The following is a 14240-nucleotide window of genomic DNA, read 5'->3' as shown; positions in this document are numbered from 1 at the left end:
CTAATAGAAAGCAGAAATGCAGAACACAATGTAAGGTGTGGACACTTCCATATTTTGAAAAGTACTTGGTTAATTTACTGGAAAATGGGTTACAGCTTTCTTAACGCTAACTAGTCCCTGAAGTAGGTATTGGCTAGTCACTGGGCAGGAATTCAAAAATCTGGGATATGTTGCATACCTGTGACACCACAGAAATCCTAATTCCTTAAATATAGCTACTCAGTTTTGTAATTAGCTGGAGAGGAGCACTAGTCAATGAAATAAATTTGAACAGAACACAAATTTGAAGGAGAAAGTAACTTTTTTTTTCTGTTATTTTTATAATAGGTTTCTAACTTTAAATACAAAAATATTTGGTATGGATATGAATTACGTTTTCAAACTGCAGCAAACATGCAAGTTAGATAATGAAGATGCAACCGTTTATTTCCTTTTGAATCTCAACATGAAAAAATAACGCTTTTAAAGTTAGAAATAAAAACCTTCTATTGAGATTACAAATGCCTTATGCCGTATTTTACCCTCTTAAACTCTTGTTTTGTTTTGGCTTTTTTTTGCTTTGCTCTGGAAGGAATAGAGACATAGCACTGACATAGGTTTTCCTTCTGCCTGAAAACTGGAGAGTTTGGTTTGGATTGTATCCATGCTGTCCTTAGTTCTCGAAGGTTAGATACCATTTATCTGTTCTTTGTGCAAGATGGAGCAATAATAATAATAATAACTCTAAAATAGCGAAAACCATCAGTGTCCTGCCTTTATATATATATATATATATTATTTTTTTTTAACATATATTTTCTGAAGTTTCTAAAGTAAAAGCAATAGAAGGGAAGAGTGGAACGTCACAGCAAAGGCCTCATACACCTCATGGGCATATATACCCATTATATGGATATACCATTATATTCTAGCTACACACATACACCTCATGGGCAGTGCTGGCTCTTGGGATACCTGCAAAGCTGTTGAAAGCGGTTTTACATGATTTCTGACACATTATTCTGACCAGTGCTTCCTAGACTTGGGCAGCACAATTATCTCTCCCAAAATGCATCTTTGCATTTTCTTTCAAACTCCACTTAAGAAATGCATTCTCACTCTGAGCATATGGACCAGTGTAATTTACCAGTCACCTGCAGGGTCAGTGCTAATGCAGTGCGCTGAGCAGACTGGTGGGGCAGGGATCCCAGCACTGGGTGAGCAGAGCAGAGCAAGCACCAGCCCGAAGAGCCAGGCACCTTCTGTGTAGGGGCGCTCAGACCAGAGCACTTCTGCTAGTGCTTCTGCGCAGGACAGGAGGCCGGAGCCAGGAGGTCACGCAGATAAGATCTCAGCCAAGGGAACTAGGCGTTTCTAATGTATCTTCTAGGCACAGGCTTATTTTGAACTTCAGATGTAGAAAACATTAGGCCAAGACCTTTGTAACTCAGCAGCTTCAGGGGAACTGTAGCGAGGAAAAGAGAGCCCAATCCCTGGTGATTATTCATGGGCAGGCAGACAGGTCCTGCGTCTGGACTCTTGGCTGAGGCTGGTGGTTTATTGCAGTCCCAGCAGCCAGAGGCAGCCCATTTGGCAGGTTTTTCTGGTAACTTTTCCAACAGCCTTTTTTGTCCAGAAGTACCAAGCTGCTGAGGACTGGAGCGGCCCAGTCTTAACCAGGCATTAGCCAGCCTCTGTCTGTCTGCGTCCTGCTGGTGACAAAGAGGAGGGGCGGCTCCAGCCCACCCCATTTCCCTGGTGTCTGCTTGCACCCAGCCTTGGCTGCTGCTGCCTGGTCCCCGGGACAGACTCAGGCTCTGCCTGGCTGGGTGCCCCCTGCCTCTGCCAGGAGAGGAGGTTGCAAAAGCGGTTCTCCTCCTTCTCCCAGCACACAGCTGTCCACCCTGGCAGCAGCAACCTTAAGTCAGAAAAACAAGGAGAAAAACACAGAGTTGCTCGCCAGTGTTAAAATTAGCATGTTGACATGATTGTGGTAACTCCTTGATGCTGTTTTTTGATGCTGTATTAGATCCACAAGTAATTCTGCTTTGCTTTTTCCTTGGGGGTTAGCTGCAAATATTTTGTGTTTAGGTATCTGAAAAGTTTAAAACATAATTGGAAATTGATCCAAAGGTTATATGCATAGCTAATACAAATACATTTTTAAAGCTCTGTTATGAATGGCCTCATTGAGGAGTGAGGATCTTACTGATGAGCTACATGGAATACTTTCCAGGAATTACAAAAATATTTTCTCGTTTTTCTTGGATAGATGCAACACAGTTCTCTGAAAATGTTAAGTAACTGTGGCAGCGTCAGCAATCTCTGATTAAGTATCCTTAGAGCAAGGAAATTTACCCTTTGGTTCTAAAGCAGTTGATGGAATGTATCTTTTTTGTATTTACTGCAAGATCAAAATATGCATGTTTGTCTTTATGGGATACCATTATATTCTAGCTAAACATTTTTCTTTTGAAATCAAGCAGTTGTGATTTTTTCTTTAGTGACTTCTGGGTTTAAAACTGTTAGTTGTTGTTTAATTTGCAGTGAACTTTCCTAATTCCTGCAAACTCCTTACAGCCTTTTAACTCCAGCAAAAAATAACTCTGTGATAGAAACTCAGTTCTTTTTTTCACAGGAGTTGACTCTGCTAATTCCATGCTTTAGAGTAGCAAATGTACCTTTAAAAATATTGCTAGCAAGTAGGCTTTGATAAGACTGTGGAGAATATGAAGGTGCTTTAATTTTTGAGTTTTTCCTTCATTCAATAGGAATAGAAGTACCTCATGCTTTTTTTTTTTTTTAATTATTATTATTTATTTTTTTTTTTAAGGAGACAGGAAAAAAGCCTATTACATTGAGTAATTATATTTCAATGAAATACTTTTTGTTTATGTGTGCCACTCCCCTCTAGTGAATAGCAGTGGAATTGCTCCATCTCATGCCATGTCATGGACCACCAGCTGCAAACACAAAGAAATTTTCTTTAACTTTCAGTGACAGAGAATAATCTTTTTTTTGGAGTTGAACAATGTGAGCTTTTTTGTGCTTTCCCTATTAAGGACAAATCAGATCTTCATTGTTAAGGATACCAAGTTTGCTAAATTCAGTCCTTTTTGTGCATATAATGCCCATGTAAGTACAAAATTAACTTCAGGGACAATGACAAAGCTATGAGCTATTACTGCTGTGTCTGTAGATTACTGGATTTATATAATAGTGTCTTGCTTTTTGCCCCAGCTTACATACATGCAGCATTTATTTTAACAATGTTTACTTTTTTCTTAATTGTTGCCAGTATTTGAACATATGTACACACACACGCACATATATATAGTGATTTTTAATTCCTCTATGTTAATGTTTGCTTTATTAAACCTTTAAGTAACTGATACCAATGCTGGCGTGGTTTGGTCACAGATAGGTGGGCAAGCCAAGGTAAAAATAACAATCTATGTATTTTCACACAGATGTTTTGGTATAATCACAGAATCACAGAATCATCTAGGTTGGAAGAGACCTCCAAGATCACCCAGTCCAACCTCTGACCTAACGCTAACAAGTTCTCCACTAAAACATATCCCTAAGCTCTACATCTAAATGTCTTTTAAAGACCTCCAGGGATGGTGACTCAACCACTTCCCTGGCCGAAAAAATAGGGTATGGTATGCATTCTGTAACATGTCAGCCAACGTGATCTCAAGTGGAGGATTTCTCTGGCAAAAGGCCGGTCATATAATTCAGTAATCATGCTAGTCTGTCTTCATTACCCATGGAGAGAAATACATGCATTTAGGGCACCATTCATCTCCTAACATACACAACTGGAGCAGGTCAGATATCTCATGCCTAGAACTGTGTTGTTTCTTTTGACTTCCAATTACAGACATCTCAAACTATTAAGACTTGTGTATGTGGTGGTCTAAGAAAATACTTGCATCTGATTCTTTGCTCTTTAGTGGTTTTGTTTTTGTTTTTCTTTTTGTTTTTATTTTTTGGCACAATAAATGGGTGATTAAATGGTGGTAGTGGTGAAAAGAAGTTTCTTTCACTCTGACAACCAAGGTAGTCTGTTAGACTTGCACAAGCTATGAAGGTCTCATTCTTAGTAAAATGAGTAGCCTGAAGAAGTCATGTAAGGAAGATGTAAAAATAATGAACTCTAAAATCAACACTAAATTTGGTGCGGAGCATGTATGTATTTTTAAAAATGTTTCATTAAAAAAATAAGAGCAAGTATCCAAAGTTATTTTCAGTCATATCTAATGAATGCAGAGCTATGCATGAGAGTAGATTTAGATCTCTAGAATTTCATATGTTTATATATTGTACACATGCATTAAAACTGACATTAGACATTCACTTCATACAGTTTTCTTATATGTCTTATACTGCTTATGCACTTAATTTAAGCATGGTAATGCTTAAACACGTACATAAGCATTCAGTGACTCAATATACTGGATTTTGTGTTTCCAAAAGTTAGACATACTTCCTTTCTTTTTTCTCTTATACAATAAATAAATACATAAAGTCTGTATTTAATATTTCACTCTGATGTAAGCATGTAGGTGATAATCAAGTGTAAAGTAACAGCTAGCATGAATTTGTCAAGAGCAAATCACATCAAACTTTTTTTTTTTTTTTTTTTTTTTTTTTTTTGTATCCACAGGTTTTTGTGGCTAATGCATGCATTATGAATCAACAAAACCATGCTTATGAGATACTGGGGGAGAACTGACATGAGAGATGGGAAACCAGTAGTAATAATGGCATATGTAAAATGATTAATAATCTTTCCACTTTACGTAGCACTGGTGAGGTTTTAGTTGCATTTCTTGTGCAGTCTTGGGTGATTCACTTCACATGTGACATTGGAGTAAGTCCAGAGAAGAGCAACCAGAATCATATTTAGAACATATGCCTGTAAAGACAGAGTGATATAATTGTTCAGGAGATAGAAAAAATGAGGCGAGACTTTTAAGTCTTTGAACATCTACAAGTGCTTTGAAGAAAGGAATGCATTGTTTCCCAAGTCCACTGGGAACATACTTAAATTGCAGGAAGGGAAGAGGGGTGTCAGACTTGATATTAGGAAAAAAAATTCTGATGACAATTTTGGAATGAATCACCGTCCTTGTTCAGGGAATGTAACTGAACATTGACTGGAAGGTTGTGAATTATCCTTTGTGATAAGGGTTCAGGAACATGTTAGATCTTAGACAAGCCCTTGACAGGAATGGCACAGGTACAGCTGATGTGTCTGAGAAATAGGATGTCTGTCCTGAGGACCATCTCTGTTCTTTGATTTCAAAATAGATACTGTGATATCATAAGAAATAAAGTTGAGGGAAGAATTTGGAAGAGAGAAATGATGCTGGCTAGGAGAACAAGAGACTTAGCACAACCAGGATCCTGTACAGTAGCAAGTGAATGTTATAAAAAATGGGTAGAAGCTGTCAGGCTCTTTGGACATTGTTGCAGCATTACAGTAATGGTAGCAATGGTCCAAATTTACATCCATCAAAATTAAATGCAGTATTATTTCTGATTTCTTAGGGGCATAAGCATGAACACCATACAGAACACGAGGGGAAGAAAATATGATTTCCAAATTTACTGCTTAATGGGGTCTAAAAACCAAGCAGTTACTACAATTATGTTGTACCATAAATCATTTCTGTTATCCTGATGGAAATCCACTGCAAGTTTGAAGTTTGCTTAGACTACATAATCAGACATGTTGTTTGAAAAGGCTAAAGGAACTTTTTTATTTTTAGCTAAAACAAGCATTAAAAAAAAATAAGACCAGACTGTGTGGACTCTAGTTATGCCAAACCTGCACTGGGATTTGTGGACTAGCATTTTATTTATGGACTGTGTTGTGCATCACTGCAAATTTTTGTTTTTTTCATTTGTAACAAAGAGATAAAGTCTTGCTTGTTGCTGCATACCGCTTTTAGAACTACAGTTGAGAAGTGCTATTATGGAATTGTTATTAAAAATAATCTCTTTTCCAGAGAGATCAGTGCTTGCCCATCCAACGTTTGTGTTTGAAAAGAAGGACCGTCCTTTGAAGGTAAAAACTTAAACTTTTGTTTTGCACAGTTGATCAAAAATGATGAGACATGAGGATTCTATAAACAATGATCCTTACAGTAAATCAAATTTTTAGCTCAGATTAAGACTTGTAATAATTGGGATCAAAATAGAACAAGGAATAGTGGAAAGCAAATACGAGACTGTTTTTAATACGTATATGTTGGATTGATGTACCTTGTGTCCTGCTCTAGAAAATGGCTGTTCTATTCTCCTTGACCTTTCCACACTTATATTTTTTTTCCAGCGGCCGGCAGAGGACCCAGTTTGCAAAGCTGAAAATGGTAATAACCACCTCACTGAAGCAGTATAATAATACACTGAGTTATTCATAGGATCTGACTGTTGCCTGTGAAAATAGTGTTTGGACCTTTATTTTGTATGAGCCAGGACAAATTTCCTGTTAGTAGACTTAGACTACATAGGTTGTAGAGCCACCTATTATGTCCTAATGTAAATTCCCCTGTCTTATTTCAAGAATTCTTGGCTTCTTACCTCTCATATTTACCAAAAAGCTGAACTCCAGAAGCCCTGAAAAGGAGCCAAGTATATTCATCAGCTACATTTGCTCCTATCTGCCCTTTCCTATTTGTTTTGGCCACAGCATAATGTTATTTCTCATATTTAAAATCCTCTGAGCCTATGGGCTGTTGTAATCTGATTCTAAGTGCTTGATTTTAGGTCCCCTGAACTTAATAGAAAGAAAGAAAGAAGATTCCCTAGGGCTTTCTACCAGGTGTTGATTGAGATTCTAAGACCTTCTTTTGGTTTTAGGTACTGCCTTAAGGCTGTTCCTGTAAGTCATTCCTAGAATTTATTGTGTTCAAGTTTTAATTCTGTATAATAACATTATGCTGAAATCACCTGCAAATCTGTACTCGCAGAACATTATATTTAACTTTCTTTAGATTTCATCTGTTGTTCCAGAAAACGTGCAAGATCATCATCTTTTACTTTTCAGAAGTCTAACTCACTGTCTAATACAGGTATGCTATTTAGATCCAATCATGTTTTAATTACCATAGTTCTGTATTCTTACCTGGTAAAGAAGAGAAGGTATTTTCCTATTTAATAAATGTTTCTGCTTTGTAGAAATGAAGACTTAAACACTGATATAAACTTCGATGGTAATTTCCAATAAAAAGGTCTTAAAGTAAAAATAAATTGTTTTCCCATATTTACATAGTATTGTATAAAATACTGAAAAATGTGTAGATTTCATACAGTTTCTTTGAGTTGCTCACACAGTCAGTGGAGGAGGAGGGCTGGAAAGGAATGAGATGTTGTCCTGGTTTCAGTTAGCACAGAATTAATTTTCTTCCTAGTAGCTGGTGGAATGCTGTGTTTTGGCTTAGAATGAGAAGAGTGCTGATAACACCCCGATGCTTTAATTGTTGCAGAGCAGTGCTTATACTAAGCCAAGGACATCTCAGCCTTTGCTCTGCCCTGCCAACGGGCAGGCTGGGGGGTGCAGTAAGAGCTGGGAGGGGACAGACCCAGGACAGGTGACCCAAACTAGCCAAAGGGGTATTCCATACCATCTGACGTCATGCTAAACAATATATAGGGGTGGCTAGCCGGGGGGAGGGGGGCCGGACTGCTCGGGGTTAGGCTGGGCATCGGTCAGCGGGTGGTGAGCAATTGCATTGTGCATCACTTGTTTGTACATACTATTATTACTTTCGTATTATCACCATTGTATCATCATTATTATTATTGTTATTATTATTTTGTTATTTTTTTTCCTGTCTTATTAAACTGTCTTTATCTCAACTCACGGGCTTCACTTTCCATTTCTCTCCCCCGTCCCAGAGAGGGAGGGGGGGAGGGTGAGCGAACGGCTGCGTGGTGTTTAGCTGCCGGTCGGGTTAAACCACGACAGTCTTTTTGGCGCCCAACGTGGGGCCCGAAAGGTTGAGATAACGGCAGATCTGATCAGAGTGTGTTAAACTAAAATTGGTGTAAGGATTAGACCTGCTTAATAGTCACTTGTCATGATGCTGATTGCTTTAATCACAACTCTGCTGCGCCTGTTTTCCAAATTGAGTATTATAGTACATTATTTTCCGTATTTGCTCTCTGTAGTGTTGTTTCTCCTCTCCGGGCCCTGGTTTCAGACCATTATGGTACTAAGTGTTATAGCAATGGCTTATGAGACGATAAAATATCTGGTCATGACTCTAACTTGGTATTTATACTCAGTAACATCGTGGACTCTGTACTTTGGAAACAGCATCTTGGGAACTATTAGCAATTATACCTATTGTTTTTCTCCATTAGAGAGTCAATCTGTGGAGGGGAAAGGGGAGGATATTTTTCCTTACTTGCTTACTCTCCCTTTCTCCTTCACCACCCCTGTATCCTCCTGGGTCACTCTGCCTTCCTCCTTCACCACCCTCTTATCCCCTGAGCTTGTCACAATAGCTCTCCAAGATATTGAATATTTCTGGAATACTCAGAATACCATAGTCTTGTTGTTCTGCCTCATGAATGCACTTCAGATTCTGCTTAAAGTTAAACAACTACTTATGAAGCTCATCCGGAGATCTGCCCGGAGGCAGTATAGTTGTGGGTGGCAGGGAGTATGGGTGGATATGGGCAGGCATCTAGAGCAGTTGGCACCCCCAGTGTGTTGGAAATTCACCCCTGAACAATGGCAAAATCCTCAAAAACTGGCAGAATGCTTGAAAAAAAGGTGTAATGATTCTGGCAGTTCCAAAGTAACACAAATCATTGTAACGTGCTGGGGCCTGGCTCATGCCTATCGAGCTGCCATTGATACTGCTGTCAACTTAGTGACAGACCCTGCGGCCACTCCAAACCCTGTGACAGATCCAACGGCCACTGTGACCCCTACGGTGGATTCTGCAGTCGCTCCAGTCCCAGCTCCTGCAGCTGCTCCAGTCCCAGTTCCTGCAGTCGCTCCAGTTCCAGCTCCGGCCGCTACTCCAGTCCCAGTTCCTGCAACTGCTCCAGTCCCAGCTCCTGAAGCCGCTCCAGCTCCAGCTCCTACTGCTGCTCCAGTCCCAGCTCCAGCTCCTACTGCTGCTCCAGTCCCAGCTCCTGCAACTGCTCCAGCTCCAACTCCAGCTTCTGTAGCCGCTACAGCTCCGGTTCCTGCAACTGCTCCAGCTCCTGTAGCCGCTCCAGCTCCTGTGGCCGTGTCAGAGAAACGAGCTGTAGCAGTGCAAGTTGACCCTGCAGAGGGCATTCCAACCCCTGTGGCAGACCCTGTAACAAAGTCAGAGAAACGAGCAGTAGCAGTGCAAGCTGCCCCTGTAGAGAAGGTGAAAATATGGTATAGAAATTCAAGTCGTTTAGAACGCAGAGAGTCTTCTGCCAATCCAGGTAAGGCTTCTGCCAAAACTAAGTATAGAGATGACGAAGATGATGACGACGCTGGGCCGTCAAGGATTCAGGAGGAGGAAGATGAGGATGCCGAAAGAGCAACAGTAACTACCTGAAGCCTAAACGAGCGCGAGCTACGAGATGTGCGAAAAGATTTTGGTCGCTGTATAGGTGAGCAGCTTGTCACCTGGCTGCTCCGGTGCTGGGACTCTGGAGCCAATTGTGTGGAATTAGACGGCAGGGAAGCCAAGCGGCTGGGATCCCTTGCTCGAGACGCCGGCATTGACAAAGCAATTGCAGATGGAGCACAACCCACCAGCCTCTGGAGGCGTCTCCTCTCAGCTGTGAGGGAAAGGTATCCCTTCAAGGAAGATATTTTATGTCTACCAGGCAAGTGGACCACTATGGAGAAGGGAATCCAGTACCTGAGGGAATTAGCCGTACGGGAAGTGATTTATGAGGATCCAGACCTCAAACAAACATCCACAGATCCAGATGAAGTCAAGTGTACACGACCCATGTGGCGGAAGTTTGTACGGAGTGCACCATCATCATATGCCAGCTCATTGGCAATAATGGCCTGGAAAGAGGATGAGGAACCCACAGTGGGTGAAGCGGCTAAACAACTCCGGCAGTACGAAGAAAGTCTCTCCTCTTCCTTACAGGCCTGCGTCTCAGCTGTGGAGAAACTTTCTGAAAAGGTTCACCAACTTGAAGAGAATCTATTGTCCTCCCCACCTGAACCAACCAGTGCCCACCGACCAAAGGAGAACACTTGGGAGAAACTTTCTGAAAAGGTTCACCAACTTGAAGAGAGATTATTCTCCTTCGCACCTGTACAAAGCAGTGTCTCAGCTGTCAGGGGTAGGCGTTCACCCACACAAGGAAGACGATATGGTGGGTACTCACCCCATGCCACCCTGTGGTTTTACTTACGAGACCATGGAGAGGACATGAGAAAGTGGGATGGAAAATCTACCGCGACCCTAGAGGCACGGGTACGTGAGTTGCAAAAGAAAACAATCAGGAAAAAGGGATTCTCCGAAAAGTTTGCTGCTCCAACTTCCAGCAGACAGTCCTTCAAACATAGAAACGAGGAAGATTCTGACCAGGATTAGGGGGGCCCTGCCTCCAGCCAGGGGGAGGAAAGGGACAATCGAGTTTATTGGACTGTGTGGATTCGATGGCCTGGCACATCACGCGCACAGAAGTATAAGGCTTTAGTAGACACCGGTGCACAATGTACTATAATGCCATCGAGCTATAAAGGACCAGAGCCCATCTATATTTGTGGAGTGACAGGGGGATCTCAGCAGTTGACTGTATTGGAGGCTGAAGTGAGTCTGACTGGGAATGAGTGGGAAAAGCACCGCATTGTGACTGGTCCGGATGCTCCATGTATCCTTGGCATAGACTATCTTAGAAGAGGATACTGCAAGGACCCAAAAGGGTTCCGGTGGGCTTTTGGTATTGCTGCCTTAGAGACAGAGGGCATTAAACAATTATCTACCTTGCCTGGTCTCTCAGAGGACCCCTCTGTTGTGGGGTTGCTGAGGGTCGAAGAACAGCAAGTGCCAATTGCTACCACAACTGTGCACCGGCGGCAATATCGCACCAACCGAGACTCCCTGATTCCCATCCATAAGCTAATTCATCAATTGGAGAGCCAAGGAGTGATCAGCAAGACTCATTCACCTTTCAATAGTCCCATATGGCCAGTGCGAAAGTCTAATGGCGAGTGGAGACTAACAGTGGACTATCGCGGCCTGAACGAAGTCACGCCACCACTGAGTGCTGCAGTGCCGGACATGCTGGAACTTCAGTATGAACTTGAATCAAAGGCAGCCAAGTGGTACGCCACAATTGATATCGCTAATGCATTTTTCTCCATCCCTCTAGCAGCAGAGTGCAGGCCACAATTTGCCTTCACTTGGAGGGGAGTCCAATATACTTGGAATAGGCTGCCCCAGGGGTGGAAACACAGCCCTACCATTTGCCATGGGCTGATCCAGTCTGCACTAGAGCAGGGGGAAGCTCCTGAACACCTGCAGTACATCGATGACATTATTGTGTGGGGTGACACAGCAGAGGAAGTTTTCGAGAAAGGGAAGAAAATAGTCCAAATCCTTCTGAAAGCCGGTTTTGCCATAAAACAAAATAAAGTCAAAGGACCTGCACGGGAGATCCAGTTTTTAGGAATAAAATGGCAAGATGGACGTCGTCAAATCCCAATGGATGTGATCAACAAAATAACAGCTATGTCTCCACCAACTAACAAAAAAGAAACACAGACTTTCCTAGGTGTTGTGGGGTTTTGGAGAATGCACATCCCAAATTACAGTCTGATTGTAAACCCACTCTACCAAGTAACTCGTAAAAAGAATGAGTTTGAATGGGGCCCTGAACAACGACAAGCCTTTGAACAAATCAAGCAGGAAATAGTCCATGCAGTAGCCCTTGGGCCAGTTCGAACAGGACCAGATGTAAAGAATGTGCTCTATACTGCAGCCGGGGAGAACGGCCCCACCTGGAGCCTCTGGCAGAAAGAACCTGGGGAAACTCGAGGTCGGCCTCTGGGGTTTTGGAGTCGGGGATACAGAGGATCTGAGGCCCGCTATACTCCAACTGAAAAGGAGATATTGGCAGCATATGAAGGAGTTCGATCTGCTTCGGAGGTGGTCGGTACTGAAGCGCAGCTCCTCCTAGCACCCCGATTACCGGTACTAGGCTGGATGTTCAAGGGAAGGGTCCCCTCTACGCATCATGCAACTGATGCTACATGGAGCAAGTGGGTTGCACTGATTACTCAGCGGGCTCGAATAGGAAACCCCAGTCGCCCAGGAATATTGGAAGTGATCATGGACTGGCCAGAAGGCAAATACTTTGGGATATCATCAGAGGAGGAGGTGGGTCGTGCTGAAGAAGCCCCACTGTACAACCAGTTGCCAGAGAATGAAAAGAAATATGCCCTGTTCACTGATGGGTCCTGTCGTATTGTGGGGAAGCATCGGAGATGGAAGGCTGCTGTATGGAGTCCTACGCGACGAGTTGCAGAAGCTGCTGAGGGAGAAGGTGAATCGAGTCAGTTTGCAGAAGTGAAAGCCATTCAGCTGGCTTTAGACATTGCTGAACGAGAAAAATGGCCAGTTCTCTATCTCTACACCGATTCATGGATGGTAGCAAATGCCCTGTGGGGATGGTTACAGCAATGGAAGCAAAACAACTGGCAGCGTAGGGGCAAACCTATCTGGGCTGCTGCATTGTGGCAAGATATTGCTGCTCGGGTAGAGAACCTGGCTGTGAAAGTACGCCACGTAGATGCTCATGTGCCCAAGAATCGGGCTACTGAAGAACATCAAAACAACCAGCAGGTGGATCAGGCTGCTAAGATTGAAGTAGCTCAGGTGGACCTGGATTGGCAGCATAAAGGTGAATTATTTATAGCCCGATGGGCCCATGACACCTCAGGCCATCAAGGTAGAGATGCAACATACAGATGGGCTCGTGATCGAGGGGTGGACTTGACCATGGACGCTATAGCACAGGTTATTCATGACTGTGAAACATGTGCTGCAATCAAGCAAGCCAAACGGTCAAAGCCTCTTTGGTATGGAGGACGATGGCTGAAATATAAATATGGAGAGGCCTGGCAGATTGATTACATCACACTCCCTCAAACTCGCAATGGCAAGCGCCACGTACTTACAATGGTGGAAGCAACCACCGGATGGCTGGAAACATATCCTGTGCCTCATGCTACCGCCCGGAACACCATCCTGGGCCTTGAAAAGCAAGTCCTATGGCGACATGGCACCCCAGAAAGAATAGAATCAGACAATGGGACTCACTTCCGAAACAACCTTATAGACACTTGGGCCAAAGAACATGGTATTGAATGGGTGTATCACATCCCCTATCATGCACCAGCCTCCGGGAAAGTTGAACGATACAATGGCCTGTTAAAGACTACCTTGAAAGCAATGGGCGCTGGGACGTTCAAAAACTGGGATACGCATTTGGCAAAGGCCACTTGGTTAGTCAATACTAGGGGATCTACCAACCGAGCTGGACCTGCCCAATCAAACCTGTTACGTACTGTAGATGGGGATAAAGTTCCTGTAGTGCATGTAAAAAATATGCTGGGTAAAACAGTCTGGGCTACTCCTGCCTCAGGAAAAGGCAAACCTATTCGTGGAATTGTTTTCGCTCAGGGACCTGGATATACTTGGTGGGTGATGCAAAAGAACGGAGAGGTCCGGTGTGTACCTCAAGGAGATTTAATACTGGGTGAGAATAGCCCATGAACTGAATTGCACCATGTTAAATAGTATATTATACTGTATGTTATCACTACCATGATTACTATAGGTGACTAATTAGAATGTATGGAAAAGAGTGTAACCTGAGCATGACATAAATGGTATGGAATAAGGGGTGGATAGATGTCCTGGTTTCAGTTAGCACAGAATTAATTTTCTTCCTAGTAGCTGGTGGAATGCTGTGTTTTGGCTTAGAATGAGAAGAGTGCTGATAACACCCCGATACTTTAATTGTTGCAGAGCAGTGCTTATACTAAGCCAAGGACATCTCAGCCTTTGCTCTGCCCTGCCAACGGGCAGGCTGGGGGGTGCAGTAAGAGCTGGGAGGGGACAGACCCAGGACAGGTGACCCAAACTAGCCAAAGGGGTATTCCATACCATCTGACGTCATGCTAAACAATATATAGGGGTGGCTAGCCGGGGGGAGGGGGGCCGGACTGCTCGGGGTTAGGCTGGGCATCGGTCAGCGGGTGGTGAGCAATTGCATTGTGCATC

At 43.0% G+C, this 14240-nt stretch overlaps 1 protein-coding gene across 1 annotated transcript in view; it reads left to right on the top strand.

Moving 5' to 3' along the window:
• Positions 1-14240, top strand: part of RANBP3L (RAN binding protein 3 like) — a 48563-nt gene that overhangs the window by 5186 nt on the left and 29137 nt on the right. Inside the window, exons 2-4 of the mRNA XM_032206409.1 lie at positions 6000-6058; positions 6326-6362; positions 6987-7064. Of these exons, the coding sequence (XP_032062300.1) occupies positions 6000-6058; positions 6326-6362; positions 6987-7064 (174 nt within the window). The remainder of the gene's footprint in view (positions 1-5999; positions 6059-6325; positions 6363-6986; positions 7065-14240) is intronic.

The sequence above is a fragment of the Aythya fuligula genome, chromosome Z, assembly GCF_009819795.1.
Source record: "Aythya fuligula isolate bAytFul2 chromosome Z, bAytFul2.pri, whole genome shotgun sequence".
NCBI classification, from domain to species: Eukaryota; Metazoa; Chordata; class Aves; order Anseriformes; family Anatidae; genus Aythya; species Aythya fuligula.
This window is presented reverse-complemented; position numbering and strand designations above follow the sequence as displayed.